This window comes from Podarcis filfolensis (assembly GCF_964270895.1).
Source record: "Podarcis filfolensis genome assembly, chromosome: 12".
NCBI classification, from domain to species: domain Eukaryota; kingdom Metazoa; phylum Chordata; class Lepidosauria; order Squamata; family Lacertidae; genus Podarcis; species Podarcis filfolensis.
In genome coordinates this window covers 22,279,873-22,306,838 of record NC_139614.1, presented here as the reverse complement: position 1 = coordinate 22,306,838, position 26,966 = coordinate 22,279,873, and the positions used below count along the sequence as shown (strand labels likewise).

At 39.4% G+C, this 26,966-nt stretch overlaps 2 protein-coding genes across 13 annotated transcripts in view; one reads left to right on the top strand and one right to left on the bottom strand.

Moving 5' to 3' along the window:
• Positions 1–10,881, top strand: part of TAX1BP1 (Tax1 binding protein 1) — a 30,797-nt gene extending 19,916 nt beyond the window's left edge. For 9 of the 12 annotated variants that reach the window (XM_083578611.1, XM_083578606.1, XM_083578612.1 and 6 more), the window contains 5 exons: positions 439–510; positions 4,415–4,595; positions 4,894–5,042; positions 8,422–8,507; positions 9,781–10,881. In XM_083578611.1, coding sequence (XP_083434737.1) covers positions 439–510; positions 4,415–4,595; positions 4,894–5,042; positions 8,422–8,507; positions 9,781–9,982 — 690 coding nt within the window. In that variant the 3' untranslated portion in view covers positions 9,983–10,881. Of the gene's footprint in view, positions 1–438; positions 511–4,414; positions 4,596–4,893; positions 5,043–8,421; positions 8,710–8,956 lie in introns of all 12 variants that reach the window. The other 3 variants (XR_014540314.1, XR_014540315.1, XR_014540316.1) reach the window with 1 other exon arrangement.
• Positions 10,882–11,588: 707 nt separating this feature from the next.
• JAZF1 (JAZF zinc finger 1) overlaps positions 11,589–26,966 on the bottom strand; it is a 123,592-nt gene continuing 108,214 nt past the window's right edge. The window contains exons 4-5 of the mRNA XM_083578906.1: positions 15,751–15,920; positions 11,589–14,070 (exon numbers count right to left, since the gene is read on the bottom strand). Of these exons, the coding sequence (XP_083435032.1) occupies positions 13,894–14,070; positions 15,751–15,920 (347 nt within the window). The 3' untranslated portion in view covers positions 11,589–13,893. The remainder of the gene's footprint in view (positions 14,071–15,750; positions 15,921–26,966) is intronic.

Below are 26,966 nucleotides of genomic sequence, written 5' to 3'. Positions count from 1 at the left end.
CAGGAGAGGGATTGTGAGAATTCAGCTCATTTACAGTAATAGGAAGAGAGAGCTCCTTCCCACTCTCCAGTCCCCTAAAAGGTTGCTACGTTTTCACCTTAAGGGCCTGACAAGATTTTAGAAACTGATAGGTGACAGAAGAATCATCCAAAAAAGTAGGGAAGTGCATGAAAACCCAGTTGAACAAACTGATTTAGTAGATGGAGGAATTGATACCACAATCTGTTGGCCAAATGAAGGACTTGAGTCTGCACTGCTGCTGATCAAAACTTTATTGACAACTGTAATAGTGATGTAAATGATTATTTGTGTGTAATTTATGCTGTTACGGAACATTGGACTGCAATCTTTAATCAGAAGAAAATTTCATTATAAGTATAGGTGAGGAATAGCTGTGCATTGCCTAACATGGTTTGTTTGAACTTTTGTATTAAATAGGTGCAATTGGCCGAAAAGGACAGACAGATAAATGAGCTGACATCCCATTTGGGAATCCTCAGCAGAGAAAAGGTACTGATTAAATGCTACAAGTTGGTGAGCTGCTTCCATTGGAGATGGTTTGGAGCTGTTGCTGTGCAAATGAAGCTGCTTCAAAAGTGGGAAAGCTGCCTATAGAAACCAGGAATTGTTAGCAAAAACATGCTATGGGAAATGTTCAGTTAGAATTTATAGAAGTGTTTATGTACCATTTTTTCACAAAATATTAGGGAAGGTATAGCAACATGAAAACAAAAAATGTATAAAAGATATATTAAAATGATTGGTTACTCAGGAAAAACAACTGCATAGGGCAGTCAGCATGAATTTTTCAAGAGATGTCTGAAGGTCAAAAACAAGTATGCCATACCATACTCAGCATAGGGCTGGACTGAAATGTCCCACCCCTGTTCATCAGACCTTTTGTAGATGGCAAAATGAGGTGGCGGCGGAGAAGAGGTTAGCAATATTCACGGGTGGATAAAACTTACTGTGGTGTTGTTAGCGCTTTTTAAAAAGCTTTGTAAAAATGCTGCTTGTAGCATCACCATGTCCGTTCTTTTTGAAAACAAAAAACAGGAACTTTGCAAAATGCCTCTCTTATCCCAGAATGCTATGGCTCTCTGCAGAATGATGGTGTGCCGGTGGCAGCATTTCACAGAGGGCTGATAATGTTTTGCTGCTACCACTCATGACATTTTGCAAAGGTGTTTCTCTTTAAGGAAAAGGTCTGCCCTGCCACAAAAAAGGAAGAGGGAGAGGGGAAAGACTTGCCATTACCATGGCCAGCTCTTAAGTGCTCCTTTTCCCCATCTCAAATGTACCCCTTGAAAATTGCAGCTAATCTTTGGTGTGTGGGTGTAAGATGGAGAGAGTAGCTTCAGTGCAGGTTTTTACCAGCCAATAGTTTTTAGAAAAGGCCATAGTTATCAGAATTAGTAATTGGTTGCAAACTGCATTATGTGAAACAAGGAAGAAATGAATTCAAATACAGTTGAAATAAAGTTAAGAATGCATAAAGCATTGAAATAGCTGAGATGAGAATAGTTCTCTGGACTGTTTTCTATACTGTAATGTGAGAAACCAAATGTGCTGTCTAAAGATATTCTACATTTTTATAAGGGTTTCAGAGGCTGATCACAATCCACTAACAATTCCTGCCTCCTTATACTATCTAGTACAGTGGTACCTCGGGTTAAGTACTTAATTCGTTCCGGAGGTCCATTCTTAACCTGAAACTGTTCTTAACCTGAAGCACCACTTTAGCTAATGGGGCCTCCTGCTGCTGCCGTGCTGCCGGAGCATGATTTCTGTTCTTATTAGGAAGCAAAGTTCTTAACCTGAAGCACTATTTCTGGGTTAGCAGAGTCTGTAACCTGAAGCGTATGTAACCCGGGGTACCACTGTACAGTATAAGGAGCAGAAACAGCCCCAATACATACATAGGTAGAAATGTCTGGTTTTTTGGATGGTGTTCTTCTGATCCTAGATGGATTTATCCCAAGTTTGAGCAGTTCTTTATGCACTGTGTTTAGTGTTTAACGAGTGGTGACAGTTCCATATTAATTTAAACAATAAGGATTAAAAATAAAATGCAGCTCAAATTAATTCTAAAAGGAACTAAAGAGTAATCATACCCATATGTTAACTAGATTTAGGGATTACAGAAAAATCAAAGGCTAAGTATTATGTATAAATGGGGACTAAGTAATTTTATAGGTTTGAGGATAGCAGAAATAAATGTGTTTAGCATTTCCTCTTGGGTAAAGTTTGTAAACAAATGTATAATGGAATATAAATTGGGAAGCAATAGAATGCACTCTGTTTAACCTTTTAACAATCTAGTCTTTTCTGGAAATGCATAGATACTTGAACAAAAGCCTTTAAGTACAGTCACCATTGTTGGAACTGTGTGTTTAAGATGATTCTCTTCTGCTTAGCTTTATCAAAACACCATTTTTATTTAGGTTCGTTAAAACTTAAAAGAATTGTTGTACTGCATACTTCCATAAAGATGATATCTTTGTGATGTTCAAATACCCTTTTGTTATGATAAACAATAACACACAGCTAGGAACTATCAACTTTAAAATCTGTGGATCTAAGAAATGTTCGGGCAGTCCTTGTTTGATTTCTTAAAATTTTCCAGTCACTTTAATCTTATATGGAACTTCTTAAGTTTTGACTTGGGAAATAAAGCAGCTGTGCTTTATGTATGTTACTCCTTATTTTTCTTGTTTGTTACATTCAGCTAGGTTTCAAGGTATTAACTTAAAACAAAATAATTTGGCTCTGGGGAGGCTCCCAAATAGTAGCTATCTGATTTGTGGTCGAGTTGTTTTAGTCACTAGAACATATAACAAGGAGATGGAGTTCTGTAATGCTTTAAGTGTTGGCAACTTTCCAGAGCAAAACAAAGCAAATTGAGCTTACAGGCCTTCTAGTGGAATTGAAGATGTTCAGTCACCAGGATATCGCAAAACCAGATCAACATTCATGTGGCATTGGGTCTTTCATTTTATGATTATTCGGTGCCTACTTAGAACCAGTAAATCTTTTAGATAAGGACGGCTTTCTAAACAAATGAAAAGGACAGAAAACCTTGTCTGTGCAGGATCCTGTTTGCCGTTTCCATTCATAAAATAGTTTTTTCGCTTTTGAGAAGATGTTGATAAAGAAAGCAGACATTGCAGCTTGCTTTTCACCCACAGGAATGTTTTCCTTTAGTTGAAAAAAGATCAGGAGAGCTTCTCCATGGTCCAGTGTTTCATCCCAATATGTGTAGGAAGTGTAAGCTCTGGCCTTAGCTGCCTAGTTCAGTAGCTAATATAAATACTGCTATAGAACCAGTAACCAAGCCCATAATGTCTGTCATTGACAGTCCTCTCTCTTCTGATGTGCCCAGGAATGTTGCATGGAAGGGATGAAGGGCATATATATTCAAGCTGCACACCAGGCATAGGCAAACTCGGCCCTCCAGATGCTTTGGGACTACAACTCCCATGATCCTTAGCTTAACAGGATGATGGGATTTGTAGTCCCAAAACATCTGGAGGGCCGAGTTTGCTGCACACATTGCTATATAGAACTGCCAGCATACTTTTTGTGACATTTGCTTGCAGAAACACAGCTGCCTGTGTGTTCTCTTATTTTAGGGCAGAGTTGATTTTTTTTGGCTGTTTGGCATCTACATGTGTCAATACTGTGGTACATTTTGCTCTTCCTAAGTTCATGCTAATGACTAGTGTCAGTCCTCTACTGCCTTCAGTGGTCTAGTCCTGAAAATGTTCCGTCACCTAGAGTTGAGCGAGTAAGCATTTAGATTCAAATGTCCACAAATCCTGCAGTGTATTTTGTTCACTTCAAGTACACATTTGTGATAGCTGCTGCTAAGCCATTCAAGTAAATTGGAGGTCATGTATCAAGCCTGATTGTTTTGCACAGCACAGTGGAGAGTGCTCTTGCAATGGTATTCTTAGCAGTCCATGTATGTGCTTTACACAAACAGATTTCCAAGAACAATTGTAACTGGTGTTTATTTAGCTCAGATTTTTTTTGTAATTGAAACAGAGCATTAATTTGTCCATGTTAATGAATGCCACACAAGGGGCAAACGTTTATGGAATCTGTTTAAAGTCATCTTCATAACATGAAACTAATGGCAGTTTGTGTAAGAAATGTGAAAAAGGTCATGGGAAAGGTGCGGGAAAGGTGCCTAGTGCTGGTTCAATCTACAGGTAGGGATGGGGAAAATAACCTGTATGAAACTGCAGAGCTACAGTCAGTTAGTATAGATAACTAGCTAGCTGGACCCAGTGGTCAAAGGCAACTTCAAGTAAGCCTGAAGATTTTTTTTTAGGCCATCTTTTATTGCAGACTTTAAATGGGTTATTGGGTTATTTTTGCCTGTACATAATTTTTTTCCACTTCTCTTTAGAGCCCTGGAAGGAGACCAGAAAATCAAACTGACAGAATCACCGAAGGACAGATTTCTCAGCATGCAGTATATTTTCTCAATACTGCTCTTACTTCAGGGGATGATGGACAGGTTCCTGCTGTGCCAACTCGGTTACCAGTACTGCAGTATGGAAACCCTTATACAGCCCAGGAAACAAGAGGTTTGGAAACTATTCTCACCGGCTTTTGTTTTCACTGGAGAATTCCAAATGGAAATGTACACTTCCGAGCAAATGAAGTCAGTAAGCTAACTTTGGCCAATAGTCTTTAAAGGTTACAATCAACATATATTGTGTTACGAGGAAGAGGTTTATTTTTTTTAAAAAGAGAATTAATTCACCTACACTCTGTCCAAGTCGTCTGTTTTACTTATTAAACTCTTGAGAAATTATTTTTGAGTGTGTTTAAGAACTCTTTGCTATATGCCATTTGGAGTTCATTGCCTGATTGTGATTGCAGATGGAGCAGATGGTGCTTTTTACCCTGATGAGATCCAAAGGCCACCTGTAAGAGCACCCGCTTGGGAACTTGAAGACAATGTAGTGTGCAGCCAACCAGCCCGCAACCTCAGCCGGCCTGATGGTTTAGAAGATCCTGAGGATAGTAATGTAAGTGAGAAATAAAGTAACTTCTTGCTCTTTTTGAGTTTTGAGGTGCAAGCTTTCCCTTCACAAACTTACTAAGAAAATTTCTTCTCTGGAGGAGATGCTTCTTTCTGATTGACCAAATGACAAATTTTGGTCACAGCTAGTTCCTTCTAGTCACTGACCCCATCTAAATGTATGCATACACACCCCTGCCTGTTCATACACTTCTGTTCATAGACCTCTCTGCACCACGGTTGCTGTTGCTAATTATTATCTATGGGCTATGTTCACTTGACAAAACACACATTGACATATAGTTACTTATCCATTTAGCAGTAGCTGTAACATGTGCACTGGGTTAACCATGTTAAATTATCCTAATTGGAAGGGGTTTCAGTGGAAATTCAGGTTGGAAATGGGAAGAAAAGTAGTAGACGTAAAGGTGAATGCCAATAGGGATGTTTTTGAAACAATAATACTTGGAAGCTAATATTACCAAACATTTAAATAGATGTTACATTACAACTACTATATGCTTATAAATCACCTACATTTTTCTAAGTGCTGTACATAGTTAAAATACAGCATTTTGTACCTGCAGCCTGACAATCTGATGGACACAGTAGAAAAGGAAAAGGGAATGGGGAAGGAAGAGGCAAACAAGTATTTGAGTAGCTGCACTTCCACTGGCTGATGTATGGAGCCACATTGGTCTTCCTCTTGCCATTAGGTACTTCCTGGAAAGTACAGGAAGTGCAGCCCGCCTGTGACTGTAGGTCATCTGGCAGAGTGCTTCCTTTCTGCATTTCCTGGTACATTAACAAAAGACAATTGGTATTTCCAAATACTGGAAGTCTCGTCAATAATGTAAAAGTTACTTTCTTTATGGAAATTCCTGCTTCAAACTGTGGTTATAGTCCCTTGCCCATGTAATAAATGTAAAATATTTAGGACACGAGATACAATAAACTATGGTAAACAATGCTGTTAAGTGCACGGTACAGTTTTTTGCTCCCTTTAACTTTAAGAAACACTTGAATAAGAAACATTTCTTTACAAAGTCCTATGCTCTTTGCAAGCATAGTGGTATCACGACCTACTTCTCATTTAGTCTAGTTTGCCACATTTAATTGCTATTAACCTTTGCAGAAACTGATCCGTGTTCAGACAGGCATGATTTTAGCCCTGGTGCTCAGTACCTATAATGGAGAAAAATGTATCTCTTCCTCCTGCCTTTTGCCCCCTGAGTCCATTACTGTGAATAATTAAGAAAACTGTCAGAACTTTTGCGGCCTGTTTAAGGTCTTGGATGTGAGCTTAGTGCTCTTCCTTACCTTTACTTCACATTTTGCATATTTAATATGATCGTTCTTGGCACAGACATTACAGATGACAAGCCCTTCTCCTCTTTAGTCATCCACTGCAGTTTAATTAGCAGAGTGTTCTTTCTAATCTATGTGCTTTGCCCTCTCGCAAACCCAAGAGGAACAGAGCTAAAGTCTTGTGCTCATTTGCTGACACAGCTTAGATTTGGTAATGAGGTAGAAGGATCCTAATATGCTCAAATGGGAACCAACTTTGGGAAGTGTGTGCCTGTTCACAGAAGATTTTTCTTGTCTTACATCAAATAGAAGTTTTAACATCTTATCCTACTTTTCCTGCTTGTCAAGTGAAGATCACTTAATTGTTCCCAGCAAGGATGTTCAAACAAGAAATAGGATGCTAACTACCTTGCACTTGCTAACTACCTACAAATGCTTGGCAGGCACCTATAGAGTGGAGCAGATTAATATCAAAATACCCCTTCAGAAGTAAGCAAACTAAGCAGTTTGTGGCAGGAAATTTATCTTATTAGATGTAGAGCATCTAGCATAATGAGCTATCAAGAGATCAGATAAACTGCCTGGTTGCTTCTTTTTTATTTAAGTGGAAGCATCAGTGGAATGCATGCAAGTATCCTGCACACAAAAATGTGCAATCTTGTATTCGCTTCTGTATGCTGGTGTTGACATCTATTCCTAAATCAGAATCTGCTTATATATGTGCTGTGTGCTTGAATTTACGCAGTTAATCCCAGTCCTAATGTATCTGCTACAATAGGGTAGCAGGTATGCATGGAGTCCTCTAATCACATGTAAGACCTAACATTGTTGGGGATATGCACATACATAAAATGCCTGCAATCCCTTCACCTTTTTTTTTTAATTAGTGTAAAGGACCTGTTAATCAGATGTACGGCCTGTGAATGTATGCTCAAATCCCCCTGTCAGTGTCTTCTGAATAGTGGCTTAAGTGCATGCACCAAATTGCCAATATTGAGTTTATGTGAATGATAAAAGTATATCTGGAATAGCGTTCTGTGGACTATCTCTAAAAGTATATCTGGGATAGTATACTTTGCTAATTTGTTAGCTGCTGCCATAACATTTTTATATGGGTAATAAACACCTGTAACAGGTTGGAGCAGGCTCCTCAATCTTGGCCCTCCATTTGTTTTGAGACTACAATTCCCATAATCCCTGACCACTGGTCCTGCTAGCTAGGGATCATGGCAGTTGTAGGCCAAAAACATCTGGAGGGCTGAGGTTGAAGCCTGGGTTGGAGCAAACAGGAAAAATATTGACGAGCCTTTATATCTTATTAGTTGATCTGAAAAAATAATTCTTGTTAGTTGAATCACAAATGTTTCCACGTAGTTGGTTTTGCAAAACAGGCAAAAATAAAGAAAACACCTCAAATCCTCTTTCAAATGTGGTATTGCTGGAGCACTTATATATTCATGTTGATTTGCTGAAATTTGAAATTACTTGAGCACAGGAATACATTTTATAGAGTTCTTAAAAGCTTTCTCTACTAGAAGCTCTAGGGCATGCCTTGGTGTAGTGATCTTACTAGTGCCAGCTGCAGCTGTTTATGTGCTGTTGGTGCTCATGAAACAAGAGCACAACTGACAGTGATGATGAGAGGAGCCAGCCAGATAGGATAATTCGGTAGTAGTTGGGCCTGACTGCAAGGTGACATACGTGACTTGTTTGATAGGCTGCAGTGGGACACCTGGCCCACTCAAAAAACTTAGTCATTGGGAAGAAGTCGTCTTGTGGCACCAAATGAATGACTTCTTCCCACCTCTTGTATTTCTTGCAGATAAATGTTTTATCATTTGAACTTTGTTTTAATTTATATGAAATGAAATTTTGGCTTAATATGGTGCCCTGCGTCTTTATTTCAAGGAGGGTTTCCTTTGTACCTAGGCTCCAGCTATTCTTATTGGGGTGAAGAATAAGTGTGAAGAATTTTTGATTTGTCAGGTGATGAAGTGGTATTTAGATCTTTAGAGGCTTGTGAATGTTATAAATCTTTTGACCAAAATATGATAAAAAGCCAACCGTTTTACTTTCAGGATGATGAGGCAAGTGCACCTTCTGCTCCGGAGCCACCAAACATCAGCTTACAAGAACGTGGAACAGGCTTTTGTTTTGATTCCAGGTAAGGTAGTTTCTTGTAGGTGAAAGTGGTGTCAGGCATATAGTAATGCTGGAGCCATCATTTAAATTTTACGCGTTCCTGCAACATTCCACTATCATGGCATGTTGACAGAAATGAAAGTTTCCATTGGGATGGGCCGTATCTCATGCCATGGCCTAAGCAGTTCTCTGGATCACAACCTTTTAACTTGAAAATGTGAAGTGTGCATTGACCCCATCCTGCATTGTTGCACACCATCCTGCACTCATGTTACATGAGTGTCAAAGAATCCCTTTGAGCACTGTTTGCTACATGATTAGTTACACAACTCCTTTCCCCTTTACTAATACAATGGTTCCTTGGTTCTCGAACTTAATCCATTCCAGAAGTCTGTTCGACTTCCGAAAACATTCAAAAACCAAAGTGTGGCTTTCGATTGGCTGCAGGAGCTTCCTGCACTCAATCGGAAGCTGCGGAAGCCGCATTGGACGTTTGGCTTCCAAAAAATGTTCGCAACCCTGAACACTTCTGGGTTTGTGGCATTCAGGAGCTGATTTGTTCGACAGCTAAGCTGTTCGAGAACCAGGGTACCACTGTACCACCACTATTTTGTGATACACTTTTAAAACAAAACAAAAAAAAAGACTGCAGTTTCAATTTGGTACACATTGTTCTAGCTGTAGAAACAAAGTGGAAAGGGGAAAGAGTTTGTTGGAGGTATTTTCTCAAATATGAGTCAGGCTTGAATGATTCACTCCCACTAATTATTTGGGCTGGTTTTAATTTGTGACAAAAGCTAAATTGTCTGGTTAGATTTGGAGGCTCTGTTTACAGCAGAATGTTAACATCTTGGGTTGTTTTTTTTAAAATAATCATTTTAAAGACACATCAACCCCTGCTTTCCTCCATTTTATATGCAGTAAAGAGATCATATACCTGAGGCATTTAAAAGGAGACAGTTCATAAAAGCTAAAAATTGTTGGGGGTATGTGCTTTAATCCTGTGGAAAACAACTTTGTTAAGCTGGATGGCATGCAAGTATCAAAATTCAGTTGCAAGGTTGGGGGCGGGAAGGCTTTCTATGCTAATAGTGATAATTATGATTATAGATTTCTTACCTGCCATTTACCATGAGATCTCAGGGCAGGTTACAGCAGTTTAAAAACTTAGTATGTAAACTACATAATAGGTGTCTCACACACCTGTGGGAAAGAATTCCACAATTTAGGGGTGCCACAGGGAATGCTGGCAGTGGAAGAACTCAAATGGTTGTTCTTTCCTCTTTTATCCCAAGTTTTGTTCACATCAAGAAGTGTCCCCTATGTGAAGTGATGTTTCCTCCTAACTATGATCAGAGCAAGTTTGAAGAACATGTTGAGAGTCACTGGAAGGTGTGTCCCATGTGCAGCGAACAGTTCCCTCCTGACTATGACCAGCAGAGCTTTGAAAGACACGTACAGACACACTTTGATCAGAATGTTTTGAATTTTGACTAGTTTGAGGCATCTGAATGCAGATTAGTTTAGACAAAACTTGAATGAGCGAATGCTGTAAGAGAAGAGTACGCAGCCGTCATAACATGTTGTTTAAAGGCTACTTTCAGTACAGTGCTTTGGCCTATTAGCAAGTATTGGGCTAGCCTTCTTTGATCTAGCATACACCCAGAACTGTTATAATATCTATCAGTATTTATTCCCTGGCTGACAAAATGCATAAGAACACAGGAAATGCACAGAGTTGTTCAGAAACCTCCTAAGTCGAGTTTGTAGTAGTGGCAAGTGTACAGAATGACTTGATTTTGCTCTTGCATTTGCTTATGATTAGATATTAAAATTCTCATTCCATGATAATAAAATGAGGTTTCTCGGTAATCTTGTGTGTATCCTTCATATGATTGTTGATTCTGAAAGTTTAACATAATTTATCCAACAAAAATATAGTTTTTTACATCTCTGTCAGAAATGTAGTTGCTTTGAGAGACATGCTTGCACAACATCCTTACAGCAACATTCACTTTTGCATAACTATTATCTCTTGCAAATGTCAAGTACACTAGTAATCTGTTAAAAGTTCTGCATTTAGGTCTGCTAGAAAATAATTGTATAAAAATCTCTACCATTAGGCTTCATTTGTATTCAGCAGATTTTTAACATGTGTTATGTAGCACCCCCATTCCTTTTTCCTGGATTGTTTTTAGCAAGTTGTGTTCATAGGGACTAAGATTTCTAGAATCTTCTGCATTCTGCTTTGCACATTTTCCCCATTAAATTTGTGGTGTGTATATTTAAAACACTATATTTTTGAAGCTTAAACTTTAGTAAGTAATTTGATCCTTTTGGATAAAATTCACTTTTCCATCTGTTGTACAATAGTCAAATTAAAGACAAAAACTAAATATGGATCATGAGTTTTTATTTGGCACCCTTGTGTGTTTCTGAAGCTCCTTCACTTGTAACTGACATGGCCTCCATTGTAGCTTTTTTTAGGGGCAGAGGGGGTTGCAGATGGAGAAATTGCCATTGTCCCCTGTGGGAATGAAAATGTCTTGGGATCAAGCCATTGTTTACTTAAGACTTCATTGCTACTGAGAAAAATGTGTAGTATTTTTGTGATGTGTTTGTCTCTTCTAGAATTTCACTTTCTGAGTAAGCTATCTTGGTTAGTGATGCAATCTGTCTCAAGCGTAGCTAAGTAAGAACAGGCCATGGACTAGCACGATCCCATTACCCCTTCCTTTCCTAGCTCAAGAACGTTGTTTCGCACCAAGGTACACATAATAATGGTTTGCCAATTGTTTCCTAGTTATGATGGGAATTTGGATTAGAAAACACTGGCCAAGTCTAGAAAGAGAAGAGGAGGAAATCTACAAACTTACAGCCTTATGACAATAATAAAAACCAGCCCTGACTGAGATTTTTGCAAGCCTGCCCACCTAACTGATTCAGTTAGTGCCACCAGCTTTAACAGCAACCATATCATCCGATACCGTTACTGTTTTACCACTATCTCAGTCTTGTTAAACTGCAAATCTCTTGTATGATTTGGGTAATGTACAGCATGCTCTTTACAGATCAAAGCAATGAAAGATAATGAAGCAGCATCTAATTTTTTTCCTGGGTCGGAGGCAATTTATTAAATGTAGTTCAATGTACATTATAAGCAGCTTTAATGGAAAGAAAATGGTATGCACTTTGTGGTGCTTAGTTCTAAAACAAACCTCTTGTGACTTCCAAACTTAATGAACTTTGTCCCCAACAAAATATAGGAAAATATAATTTAAAGCACATTATCACAGACACAGTACAATACATTCACTATACACAGTATAACAAAATAGTCCCATTTTTACCTGTTTTAATACTGTCACACTGACTAGGTAAATAGCAAGTTGATTGTAATAGTGGAAAAGGGAATGACATGCAACATTTTGCTTATCTGTTCAATAGGGTTAGCCTGCCTTCATTTACTGAGAGCAGAGCGAAATGACACTGAAGTAAAACATTAGATGCTGTGTAGTAGAGCTTTGAGTGCAAGCAATAGATTCTTATGTCTGGGTCAACCATTACCCCAGCCTTTCCCAACCTGGTGCTCTCTGGGTGTTTTTGATTACAACACCCATCGGTCTCTGGCTGAGGGCAGGTGCAGTTCAAAACCTCTACAGAGCACCTGGTTGCAGAAGGCTGCTTTACATGGGCTATAGAATGTACTTTTCTGAATATGGTTGAGGGTGGTTTGTTTTTAAAGAGGCCTTGTTTGAAATTCTTTTTGACCCTCATTATGAGAGATTCAGAAGTTCTGAAAAATCTTTTTAAATTAAAGATTGAGGGGCAAGGGCTTATTTGTTCTAAAAGAATGAAGACTTGCATTTCCCATGTAATAGACATATATAAATACTTAAGTACACAGAAGAGGATTACCTTTAAAACTTAACGTTTTCTCATGAGGGCGACAACCTCTCAATTTTAATAACGTAGGGTTGTATCCAACTGGCATAGTTGGAATAGACGCAATGGAATGAGGGGTGTAAGTTGCTTATGACTAAAATGAATTGGGGTCATTGGGTCTACTCCAAGTTTGACATAAGTGGATACAACCTGTAGCTTTGCATACTACCTAAACTGTTAACTTTCACTTACACAAGAGGACAATAATGAAGGCAGGAGAGCATCAAATAAACAAAGCATTCAGGTATGGTCCAGACACAAGTATCTCTCTGATAGATCTATCATCTATCAGATCTATCATCGAGTACCTGATTCAAGAAGCACTTCATTTCAGTAAGGCTCATGATGTCTCATAGTTCAGAAATAAACTTTTAATGCTAAACTTGTGGAATGCAACAACCCACAGTAAGTTAGTTAGAAAATATATATTATATATACAAAAATCTGAAGGTACAATGTAAATGGAACTTGAAACTCCCTTAACACAAATAATGTACCTCATTAAAACATCCTAGAATTTTTTATTTGCAACCACTGGTCCATACTAGTATAGGGGTTGCAAGAGTTGGCAATACATAAAACATTTAAATTTGTTGGCAATCGAGAACTACAAAGTGCTTTAAGAACTTCATCTAAGATGAAGATAATTTCTCCCTCACAAATTTGCACTTTATTTCCAAATGTCTTCTAGTAGTAGATATTAAAGAAGAACGAGACCAGGAGAACTTGGTCCTCTGGAATTGTGGTGGGTCTTTTAACATTATATAGCATCCTTTACAGACAGGAGTAGGAATTCTAATGCTAGAATGAATGGTTTACTAGTTCAAATGCAAAGATTTTCAGCATTTCAGAGAGCTAAAGAATTTGCAAGGTAATATAAAATACAGCAAGCACACCTTTTATGTATGTTATCTGAGTATGAAAATATTTTTAGCATATGTTAAACATTCTCTTATTTATAATTCCAATACCTAAAACCTTCCTATCCCACAGATATCTCTATTACATAAGGCATATTAACCAGGTGGATAATGGGGAATTGTTTTGGTTTTGCAAGCACATGGGAACTGATGTGTCGAATTTCTTCAATCACATTACAATCTTGAAGTTCTCAGTGCCAAGCTTTCCTCCTCCCCTTCCCCATTCTTATTTTAACACTGCAGAGCAACTAAATATACAGCATACCCTAATTCTCCTTTTGCGGGGAGGGAAATACTTCAGAAAACCTGTAGCTTTTAGCACCTTTATATCAAACTAACGTATATGGGCATGATGATTACATGTGCAAATGTACAAAATCATTAACTCTACAAAGATACATCATTCCAAAATTACAGAAAAAATTGTAAAGCATGCAATTTAAATTCTTTACGGGGTTGCTCAGTGCTTCCCCAGAGAAGGTGGCTGTCTTCAAAATCAGCAACTGCTGGTGAGGATTCCTTGGCACATATGTGACCAGCATGTTATTGCTGCATCTTTCTGATAATCTCAGCAGACACTGGTGGGTGGAAATTGATTGTATGGTGCCGCAGACCCTGAGCTGTCTTGTAACTCTTCCCACAACGACATTTGAATGGCTTCCGCACACGTATCTGTGTTCTGTGGCCATTCTTGGCATGATATTTTATACCATTCACATTCTGTAGGAGGAGGAGGGAGGAGGAGTATAGACTTTTAAGCTGTTCTATATTAAGTGGTCTAAGCAATAACTCTGGTTTTCAGAGTGTAAGTGTACAGTTTAGACTATAATTATATACCATTTAAGGAATAGAATTCAGCTACCAATCTAAATATACGGAAGCATGACTAGGGCAGCTTCGTCCACCGTCTCAGATGGGATCATGAAATGTTCACATTTGCTACAAGTTCCTTTCTTCAGTGTGTCAAGCTTTATGCCCATTTGTTCTCTCATGAGGCCAGAGTGGCAGTTGGGGTATATACCTAGGAAATGCTCAGCCACACTACTGGTAACATCAAGAGGCAGAAATCACACCAACCTTCACAGAAGGACAGACCCAAAGCAAATAGCCCATTCAAGCAATAGTGGAAGCACTGCTAGATCATTTTTATATTACTTTTCAAGAGCACTTAACCATCCAGCAGCTGCCATAAAACTCTACTACCAAAATAAAAGTACAGTTCAATCCTATACATGTCTACTTAGAAATAAGCCTCAATGAGTTCAAGGTAAGTGGATATAGGATTGCAGCCTTATTAAATGGAAACAGCTTTTTCAACTCGGGGTATGGAAAAATGAACTTATACATAAGCTCAGTGATTTCTGCATTCCTCTATTACCCCTGTTTTATACCACGTTTTCATGTTAGATTAAATATGTGGTTTATCTTTCTGCATTCTGGTTTAAATTTCCAAGCTCAAAGTGTGAATTTCTTTATGGAAGAAACAAGTAGAATAAATGCAGAAGATTGGGGGGGCAGGGGGCAAAGAAAAGCTGCATGAAAAGAGTATGAAAACATACATGAGGTTTTTTACGTATGTTGGCAAAACAGGAAGCAGTATTAGCCACGAATTAGTATGTGTTTTCTCTTATGGTAGAGCACTTTGTGAGTCAGCAACTTGCTGACTGCTTGTCCTTACATTCACGGTGTACAACCTAGCTTAGGCTATAGGTAGCCAACATGGTGCACTCGAAGACCATCCTTAATCTTGCAGTCCCATTGGCTGAAGCTGATGGGAGCTGGAGACCACCACATTTGACTACCTGTGGCTCAGACAGTACTCATGGATTTTTTATGAACAACAGAGTGCAGATGATAAAGTTACCTTGATTTAAAGACTTCTTAGACATTTCCCCCCTCTTAAGGCAGTGGTTCCCAACTGGTGGTCTGTACAACCCACCCAGGGTATCTGTGGCACCATTCACATAATGAAAGCTACCATAGAGATATCAAAAAATTTCAAAACCAGAGGGTCCATGGCTTGGCTTTTGAAAAACGGGAACCGCAGTACTTAACTATTTGAGAAGCACTGCTCAAAGTGGGGGAAAGGGCACCTTTGATGTCCTCAGTGTTTTCTGTATTTTCAGGTGTCACATTTTTGGAGTGAATGCTTTGTTCTTCAGCATCTCGGGCAGTTTCCAAAACGGGTCTCCAGTTGTTTTTGGACTACAATTCCCACCATTCCTGACCACTGGCCCTGCTAGCTAGGTATGATGGGAGTTGTGGTCCAAAAGCAGCAGGAGACCCAAGTTTGGGAAACCCTGATCTACGGCTTTAGCGGTATATAATGAAATCCAGTGAAAAATAAGACACCTGCTTTCAAAGGGAAGGGTCTCGACCATGCAAAAATAGCACACTTACCTTATATCGCTTTTTACAGCCAGGGACAGGACAAGCAAAGGGTTTTTCGTCTCCTCCATTCATACACATGGAACTTAGGATAGCTTCAGAGCTGATGGCACTTTCTGTAGTCCAGGACTCATCGCTGTCTGAATCTTCATAGTCTACTTCCTCCTCATCATACTCGCTTCCTAAGAAGACAGAGCAGCGAAACAAAATAAAAAATGGGTTCAAATAAACTATAGCCGCAAGTTTCATATTTATTAGTATCCTCCAACCGTTCTCTGCCTCATCTATTGACATCCTAAGTTATATTACTAGGAGACTGGTACTTTTAATTACAAAAAATGTTTCCCATCATAGCTAGAACTTGGTAAGACACAGGATGCTTCATTTGTTTAATAATTGCTACTAACATATTACATAAACAGCTTTAGCTAGCTTCATTCTAAATATTAATCGGCAGAGCTATTTTATTGTCAGACAACCAGGGAACAGGAGGGGAGCAAGATGGAATTGCATGCTGTGCCCCCCCCATCCCTGGCCTCAAAAACCAAAGCAGGTTTTTAAGGCTTTTCCTTTACACAGTAAAACACTTGAATGGCATAATTCTCTAGATCATAAACAGTGTAAAATAATATGTTGACAAGTCTTAATACATTTACTAGCCCTCTGGAATTAATAGAAATTATAGCACGACATTAATAAGAATTATACTGTAGCAATTACAGCTGTGAAACTCACTCCCCCAGGTGTGAGGATAAATTGCATTGTGTGCTGCCCTAATACAGCATTATGTTCCAGATAAACTACAGCAGCCTTTGGAGGACCACGTGGCAAGCTTTTTAATTTTATTTTTTAAAGTTGCAATAAATATTAATAAGACTCTCTGTGTGGCACACATTAAAGGGAGCAGGAGAGTAACTGAGAAGGCAGAGTTTCAGTAGCCACAGTAAGTACATGAAACAAGGAGCAGTCATAAAACACGGGGGGGGGGGGGGCAGGAAAGAAAAACCCTCTCTCAAAAGGCTTGTTGCAGGCTTGGCAAGGGCTAATGTTGACATTGCAGGATGTTTCTGCCCTTGGCTGAGTCATGCGTTTTGCTCAAGCTTCAAGCCTTTCAGTCATTTCACAGCAGAACCAATAGTCAATAGCTCTCCTGCGACCTATATTTTCTCAGTAGACACATGGCAGAAGGATAACTAGATCTGGTCCAACACAGGCATAATACAGTGACTCCTAGCAAACCATGGTCTGCAAACCACAAGCCAAGTTCAGAGCACATATTCCCTTCCATTATGGGATTGATTCTCGCTTCTCTTTCCTTGTCAGCATTTAGAGTCAAACATGCACACTAACATTTCCCAAACTTGGGTCTCCAGCTGTTTTGGGACTGCAATTTCCATCATCCCTGACTACTGATCCTGCTAGCTAGGGATGATGGGAGTTGTAGTACCAAAACAGCTGGAGATCAAAATTTGGGAAACCCTGTGATGGTAAACTTGGTTAATGCCAGTCTGGTCCCCTCTGCAAATCCACTTCAAACTCTGGGTTGAAATTTTGGTTTACAGGGGAGACGATTAGCATTTATGCATCACATAGCTCCTGTATGCGTGGGCTTTCCTTCTTATTTTAATAGAACGATCTGATTGACATGCATCACTTCGCTTGTGTGGATTGAATTGCAATTAAGAAGGAAGTTCTTGGAGACAGCGAGACTCCTGCAGGGGCAACTGGTTGGATTACAATTTCCATCAGCCCCAAGAGAATGGCTAGTGGTCAACAACATCTGGAGACGCCAACCATGTTGGCCAACCCTGGACCAATGTTGTATGTTCAAGTTTCCATAGTTCTAAGTCATCTCTACATGGGGAAGCTTATCAGGAGATAGTTTCCCAGAAATGAATTTAAGATTGAGGAACGAGAGGAAATTCGAAGGCCATACTACTACTAACACGATTTTGTCTTTTAAGAGATTCTTCTTTCTGCCTCGAGTATTTTGCAATGCGACTTGGAATCCTGTCAAATATGCAGCAACATGCAAACAAAGCTTTAAGAATATTAATGGCTATTAACATTTGAGAAGATTAATCCATTAAATGATTCATCTCTCTTTAGGATTTGTGTACACAACAACATTTAAGGATATATAATTCTCCCTGTTGTTTACACAGGCCTGGAAACAAAGGATGTTTTAGCCACAAACCACTACTCATTACTCATGGTGCCCATTCACTGATTTGTGTGTTCAACCAGTAGAGAGAAAGTTCATTGTTTATATGGCCCACCTGAAAAATGAGGGAACCAGCATTCCTCAAGTACATGCAACCTTTTCATCAAATACAGTGTGACGTTCACAATATTTTATGAAAGTACTGTTAATTACATATAGCTAGTATATTCACATTGGCCATGTCCTTATGTTAATTTCCAGTTTGCACACCCTACTGTCTGTTGGAACCCATTGTCCTCCCAGCCTTGGAGGAAATAATTCCATCTTTTTTGGGTTGGGGGGGAAGAGTCTTTTCCACCAGAGACAGGAAGTCAGTTGCAGCATCAGGTGTACAAACAAATCTAAATCTACCAGCTGGTACTTACTGCTGATGGGAAGCTTGCTTGTGACATGCTGAAGGGGAAGTTCACTTTGGCCGAGAGACACATTTTTTGGTCTCTGCTCTTTATTTTATTTTTTTGCAATAATAAAACGGGAAATGAACAACAACAAAAAGTCAACACCTACTTGCCAAGTCAAACCCAGCACTCTCTGACTCAGACTTGTAAAAGGCCGGTTGAAAAAAGAGAGACTTGCCCATCAACATTATGGTTTGCCTTCCCTGCCAGCATCTGGATGTTCTGCTGGCTAGAACCTCCCTTACGAGGAGTCGCTGCTGTTGGAACATACGTATTAATGGTCTCAAATCATTTCTGGTAATGCTCACCAGGGACCAAATCCATGTAGACTTCAAAGGCGTTTCAACGCAAGAAAAATCGCGCCTCTAATTTTCAAAATTAGATGTCTCACATTTTGTGGGAAGTGGGCATATGTTGATATAAATACACATGTTCTGGAAAGGTGTTAGATAAATATATGCTCACTGGCCACAATCCAAAGAGCTACTTAGGCTCCTACAGTACTGCAGCGGAAGATTCTACTCCCCAAACTCCCACCTCCACTTTGAATAGCCCTGTGCCATATCACAACCTGGTTTTTGAAACTGACTTCAAAAGCAGTTTGCCATGCAGCAGGAAGTTAGCTGCTGCTGGGGGAAAACAAGTCATAAGCTCTCACCTTCACCTGCTATCAAAACTTGCTTCGATGTTCTTCACATCCTGCCCACCCCCCATTTAAAATCCGCTCTAGCTGTGTAACTCAGTTATGTAAACCCTTCTTTCTCAGTTGTTCTGACCACACTACTTCCTTTCATTCTGCAAAGATGGCTTTTGCCACTGGAGAATTCAAGCTTCTTGCTATTTCTTTCATGAGTGTTAACTCCATTTTGGCCTTTGCTTCTCTGTTTCGCCTTGGAATTTTTGGAACTTAACTTCCAAATAAGCATGCCTACGACTGCAGTCTTCTCGTGAAACTAATTTCCTGCAAACTCAAATTATCTCTCATAAAAAGCACAACTCAGTTCATACTTTGTGTGGCACTTGTAGCTTCATAAAAAAAAGTTTTATGGGAGTACTTATTTTAAGACAACTAATATATGGCTATTGTAACTGCTACTTGAAATAAAATGGGGTAAATTTGTTTTATGATGGCAATTTCTATGTAATACTAATTTACTGATCTCCCCCATATACACTCACCATATTTATTTATTATAGATAATATATTCACCTAAGCAAACATCAGGTGGTAAAGCATATTCAGTTTTACAGAATGAAACACTGTTCAGAAGATCATTGCTGGAGGCCGAGAGGACAAACATTTCTCTAAAGCAAAAAAAGTGTGGCTTCTGCTTACCTGCTTGGCAAAGCAGATTATATACATATAAGATGCACAGATTTCATTCTTCTTTACCATCATTATCTCTATACAAGTGGTACATGGGTATTAGACAACTCACTAATTCTACAGTGGATATTTGGTTCCAGGGTGGTTTATAAAATCAAAGTATCAAAAAACAATAGAACCACATCATTAAAAAAAAAAAATATGAGCAGAGAAAAACAGCAGACAAGGAATGTTTTAAAAGTTTGAGAGAGTAAACAAGGGCTCAGCTGACATCTAAAAGAAAAGGAAAATTTGTGGCAGACAGTTGTTCCTGGAAGGGTATCAGTCACCTGCTTCACTGCTAACAAGGAAGTGAACACAGAGCAGCCTTGAATGATATGGGAGAAGACGCTCCTTCAGGTACTTGGGTACCAAACCATTTAGGGCTTTAAATGTCAATACTAGCACTTCAGATTGGGCTTGGAAGCAGAAAGACTGTCAGTGGAGCTCTTTTAACACTGGTGAGATTTGACCCAATTATGCTGTGCCAATTATAATTCTGGCAGTTTTATTCTGTGCCACCTGAATCTTCCAGACTTTGGCCCTGTCCTGCAGAGACTTCAACTGAAGAACCAATCAAAGCTGGTAATAGGGCACTCTGTGCCACCACAGCTGCTTCTCTTGGCACATGAACATTGAAATGCATGTATATTTGGGCAAAAAGTTCACCCCTCAGCTGCAGAAGATTGACCCAGAGGTCACCAGAATAATGCAATATCTATTCTTTAAAGCAGGTGAGTTTTATGACTCGAAATGGTGACTAAGTAGTAAAAAGAAACACAGATCTGGTATGACTGTAGAGAAAACACATTCTGTTGAAAGTACTTGTTGAACAGAAGTGCTTTGTGGAGAATACCTTGGTTTTAAACCCAGTAGGCTATTAAGGGTTTTCCCTCTCATCAGTAGGCAGCCAGCTTATTAGAAGCAGCAGCACACAAATGTTTGGTAATTGCATAATGCGTGCCCACAGAAGTCTAATACTATCCTTATTCACTTTGATGGAGAAATCTATTTGCTGCAACAAAACTGAGACTGGATTCTAAATCTAAACAGTCTAAGCCAAAGTAGAAGCAATTTTCAGGAAAGGTGTGTTTGAAGTACAAACTTTCCACAGTTTGGAAATCTATGGCCACGTTATAAGCTGAACTCTAAACCTCTTTGAATTCAGGCCTTCCCTAAGGGGTTTTCTGCTGCTGCCATTTCCCCCAACCTTCCACAGCAAATTTACCCTTTCAAGTAGTGAGGGAACCTGTGATGAAGAAGGCTTTCTGGAGACAGGAGTTAGGAGACGTCTCGAAGGTCTCATTCTTAAGCCCTAAGTGTTCCCTGAGCATTCTAAGCATTGTATTTTTCTTGCCAAGGCACATGAGAAGTTTCTCAAGATTATCTCAGACCTGTTTTCAATAAAGCTCAGAAAAATGGAATCAGTTGCAAGGTAAGCCAGCTTGACCATCACTAGTCCAAACACAGACACACAAATCTTGGAACAGTGTAGATGATCCCAGTGCCCCATACCCAATCCTGCAAAACTTGGTTATGTGTTGGGTCTCCCCTTCCTCCACTACTCTATCATAGCAGCATTCCTGCTTTCCTTGTCTCATTCCGTACACACACTCTTCCACTATGTTTGAGACTGATTAGGTTGCCTAATAAATTCATTCCATTTTTTTAAAAAATGCCGGAATACAAGCTGATGCGAAATATCTGAACCCTCTGGAGCAGATTTGGAGGGGAAGTGCAGCGGTTGCAGAGTGGAATCCCCATGCCAAATTCCCTTCCCACTGTTCTGCTGATGGATGCCTTCCATCAGCCAACCAACATCAATTGCATCCTACCTGCAACATTTATTGTATCTGAGACGGTAAGTTTGCTACTGCCAAGGCAACATTCAACATGTCGTGCTACATATACTGCTACAATTTCCACCGATCGTAAAAAAGCAAACAAAAAACAGGCGACACTAAAACATGCATATAAAGTACTGATTCTAGAGAAAAGAAAACAGTCACAAGACATACACAAGACATATGTTCTGTCTACTGGGTTTGATCTCGACACATGCAGCCTGGGTGCTGCAGAGGTGCTAAAAGCACACTGCTACCATTTCAACACACAATGTGCTCTTGACATTTTAAGGGCACGGTGTGCTCATAGTCTCAGGAAGTTATTTTGCATTCTCATATAAACATTTCCCTCCCCCTATCTTGTTTTCTACAAAAAAGACCTTTCAGAAAGGGTAAAGGGCCTTTGGTTTTTATACGCAATGCAGGAAAACATTATCAGCCCAGCCTTGCAATGCTTTAAAACATTCTCAAGCAGCGTCCCTACAGCTTCATTTAAACAAATGCCATCTATTAGCCACTTCCAGCATAGACTTCCTGCAATTAAATAGCAATGTTTTACAGTGCAACTTCTTTTTTTAAAAGATAATTAAAATAAAAGAGCAAATAAAGGAATAAATAAACCCAAGCAGGTCCCTCCCGCCAAAGGTTTATCCTGCAAATTAACTCAGACATAATAAAATTTTCTGGCTGGGGCACAGGCAACAAGAGCAGCTACACCACTGAAAGGGGAAAAATGAAGTCGAGCATTTTCCATTCTCAGTCACCGCAGTGCTAATTGAACACTAGCAAATTATTTCAAAGATCTTTCTGCAAGCCCTTAAGGAAGAATGGACAATTGGAACTACAGGGCAGAAAGACAGTGCATTTAAATGCAAATAAAGCATTCATAAGAGATGCTATTTTGGGTCTGCATTCTTAAATTTAAAATACAAATCCAGGACAGCATTGCAGTCTTAAGGACTCTTCCGATGCACATGCTGGACTAGCAGTTTATTGTCTTTTTTCCACCCTTTTTCTTTTTAAAAGGAACGTTATCAGGAAACAGATTCATGCTTAAGATAAAGGAGGACAATAAAAAAGCACCTACGTAAATGAACGACAGTTTATATGTTACAAAGATACATTCAAGACCTGTTTTATAACAATAGATTTAAACGTGCTTTATTTAAACGTACAAGATTTAAACGTACAAGAGCCATCCAGCCATTTACAGTAGAGGCAATAAAATGTTTCGTCCACATTGCACTCATCTGTGGGGCCTGGGATATGGTTTGCATTTATTTTGGAGGTAGGGCTGACTAAATTACAGCAAGAGTTAAATATGGCCTTGTTGATCAACCTGAGCTTTACAAACCTTTTTGTTGGGGCCCGATTTTAAGAACCGAAGTCATCTTGCTTCAAATTGCAAACCTGACCTTGCAGGTTGCTAGACTTATGGCTAAACCACCGTTTGGAAATCAGCTGATGGTGATTATCAGGGGCAGAAAAACGGGGATTGGTTTGGAAATCCCAGCTAGGTGTAACTTGCAGCATAGGATGTTTATGTAAAGAAATGAAAGGGATTTAGGAGCCTGAGATGGCACCGGTTTGGCAACAAGGCATCTCAGGGGCTTCTTTCCTGAATGTGGTCTTGTTTGATTTTTCATTTACCGGTAATTGTGTCTGACATCCTAACATGGCACCAATCATTGGCCCAGGTGATATAGAAGGAACCCATGCCCGTTCATCTCTCTGTATCACTGTTAGCTTTCTTCCCCTAACATGGTTTGTGTGCTTCACTGACAAAGGGCAATCTTCTGAACTAGGAGCCTGGTCCACACACCTCTGAAGTGTTTTTAATATGAAGTGTTTTTAACAATTACATTTTAAAAAATAATAATTTCCATGTGGGATCACAACCCAGTTACTTTAAAGAGCAGCTTTTTGTGTTAAGACTTTTAGACCTTGCTCACCAGAAGTCCTTTCCCTGTAAGAGCAGGCATGGAAGTGAATCCTATGATTTCTATAGCAGAGCAAACAAGCTAAAGTTGGACAGCTACCAATATGCTGATAAGGCATTATCCAGATTATGGTTATCAGAAAGGAACAAGCTGGTACACCATGTCAGCTGTGTTTGTAGGGCAAAGTATAAATAAACTTACAAAGAAACATGGAGTGTAAGGAAATCGACTGTGCAAGTCGAAGTTGTTCCACCTGTGCAATGACTTCGTGGGGTTCAGTCCTTAGTCTTTAGGTGTCCCTGGACTCTTTCTTATTTTCTTGGCAAGAGGCTAGCACAGCTATCCTTTTTAGAATATGTGCACTACCAGGCACATGAAATCAATGGAAATTGCTTCTACTGGGAGCATCTGAGCTTCTTGTAGCTTGGCAGGCATAAGAAGCTACGCATAGCTTTTTAAGAAAAGGATGCCTACCAACCAAGTAGTAGTAGTAGTAGTAGTAGTAGTAGTAGTAGTAGTGAAAAAATGATTAGAACTAGAATGCCAGCTTTTCATTTTTCAAATATCTGAAACACAGTATCTACACAGTTATAGAAGAACTCAGTGCACTAAACTAAATGATCTTACCACCAGGTTTTCACTGATCACAAAATGAGACCTTTTAAATACTTTATGAATATGAACTAGTGCCATTTGATCTGCGTTTTTCAAACACCGAGGCACTTCATTGCGCCAATACATTAATTGGCTTTCTTTTTGATCCTAAAACACATTGTAATATCATTTACAATGGCTGGATGTTGAAATCTGTATTGGATTAAAATGGACAAAACACTGGCTGTTCATACACTGCTGGGCCAGGTTCTAGGTCTTGTATACCTTAAAGGATACTTTAAAGACCACCTGAGCCTTTATATCCCAATTCACTAACTGAGATCAACCAGAATGGTGAAATCTGCATTGGATTGAAATAGACAAAAGATACTGATACAGACTTTTGTGGCGGTACGTGCTGCTAAATTATATAGCGCTAAAAGGCTTATCTTGATACTAGAGTTATACTGAAGTGGACTTTAAAGTACACAGGGATAAAACTTTGGCTACTGTACTAATATGTTATTACATTATTCACAGTTGATGTTCTTAATCTTACCTGTTGCAGCGAGTGTAAATAATGCGCACTAGACAACAGTATACAGTGGTACCTCGGGTTAAGTACTTAACTCATTCTGGAGGTCCGTTCTTAACCTGAAGCACCACTTTAGCTAATGGGGCCTCCTGCTGCTGCTGCGCCGCCGGAGCATGATTTCTGTTCTCATCCTGAAGCAAAGTTCTTAACCCGACTTACTATTTCTGGGTTAGCAGAGTCTGTAACCTGAAGCGTATGTAACCTGAAGTGTATGTAACCCGAGGTACTACTGTAATGGAAATGGCACATAGCAACAGTGCTATTTTATGGAAAGAAAAAGTAAAACACAACAACAGTGGACCACACCTTTCTAGGCAGCCCGGCAACATGTATAAGGGCTACATCAGCGGTTCTGCTGCATGGAGGTATATACATGCTTGAAAGGCACCTTAAGACGAAAGGCCATATTTCTGCTGCAGCTTTGTAGAATGGAAATCACAACGAGTGATGACTTTATGAGCTTGGTCTAGACAAGAGGGTTACTCTTTGGTGAAATTGCTCCTTGGGGAGGTTACTGTGAAAATTCCCATACAACTAATTACCAAGCCACTGGGGTTTGCTACTGAAAAAAGGATTTGGCTTTGAGAAAGGAAGCCTGCAATGCAGCAACTCTTGTCATCATGTCCAGATTTTACTTCAGTGGCACAGCAAGGATACTATGAACAAGGGAAAGGGAAACAACAGTAAAGAACAATAAAAAGGCAGGATTAAATAAGAAAATGGCCTCAGGCGGAGTAGATAAGAAGGGAAGGTTATGTTCTTGTAATTGTTTGATGCAGTGCTTCCTCCAACTACCTTCCTACAAAGTTAGATTTCACACAGCCGGCAGGGAGCCCACCTACCAGGTGGCAGGAAACCTAAAATCCCAGAATCACAGGAGGCTGACACAGAGCCAGGCTCAGCACACATGTTGTCCATCAGTGCTTTAATATATTAACAGAATTAGGTGAGATCCATCAATGGCATTACAATAACAACAAAATCTAACAAATGGATTATGTCAGGAAAACAACAAAAGGATGACCAACCACGTCTAATTTTAACTGTGCACCATTCTGCCCCCCGCCCCCGCTGCTTTCTAACCATTAAAAGTATTTAATTTATTTGAAGTCCACACAAAGAGAGAGGCTTAGAATTCATTCACTTTGAAGCATGGAAGGAAATGTGAAGAACATTTATCATGCAAGTTTCACAACCTCTGTCCAGCTCAAATCCTATTACAGTGGTACCTTGGTTTACAAACTTAATCCGTTCTGGAAGTCTGTTCTTAAACCAAAGCATTCTTAAACCAAGGTGTGCTTTCCCATAGCAACGGGGGACTCAATTTACAAATGGAACACACTCAACAGGAAGCGAAACATGTTCTTATTCCAAGGCAAAGTTCACAAACCAAAACACCTACTTCCAGGTTTGCAGCGTTCTTAATCCAAGTTGTTCATAAACTAAGCTGTTCTTAAACCAAGGTACCACAGTATGGGGAGAGGTAGGGGTTTTGAAGCACCTTCCCATATTACTTTTCAAGAAACATTCACCAGTCATTTGTGTATGTGCAAATGCAATCTGGCCAGAGGAGTTGATCCCTTTTTAATCTCCCCATCAGCACAGCTTATGGATCTATTTAGTGGTGGTGGTTAGGGCCGGGTGATATATTGATATCTTGTGATATTGGCAGTGCTTTTCCCCCCTTAAAAAATGTTTAGGGGTACTTTCATTTTGACTCAAGAAAATCACCATTTTATAGTTCAAATCCGGAAAAACAAATACAGTAAATGGACAAAAGTACAAAGATTCACAAAATGTTTAGGGGTATGGGTTCCCGCTGTGTCCCCCAGAAAAACAACAACACTGGAACGGATTAATCCATTTTGCATTACTTTCTATGGGAAAGCGTGCCTTGGTTTTGGAACGCTTTGGTTTTGGAATGGACTTCTGGAACAGATTAAGTTTGAGAACTAAGGTACCACTGTATATTGATTTCAATAGGGCCCAATTTCAACTAACTTAGGCTGGATTCAAGTACCGCTGCATGTACATATATATATATTTTAAATTATAACATTTTAGGTGATGTGTCTGTATTTTCTACATGAGCCAGGGAAGAGCACAACAGAGGTCCCTAGCCTATAAGGAATGTTCTGTGGTTTACATTTGAAATGAGAGGTTATGGTGCCTGCATGTTACACATACACTGACTAACCACATGCTTATTTTCAAAAGAATTCCTTTTGACTCATATAGGCAATCGGTTTTAATTTGCTTAGGGTAGC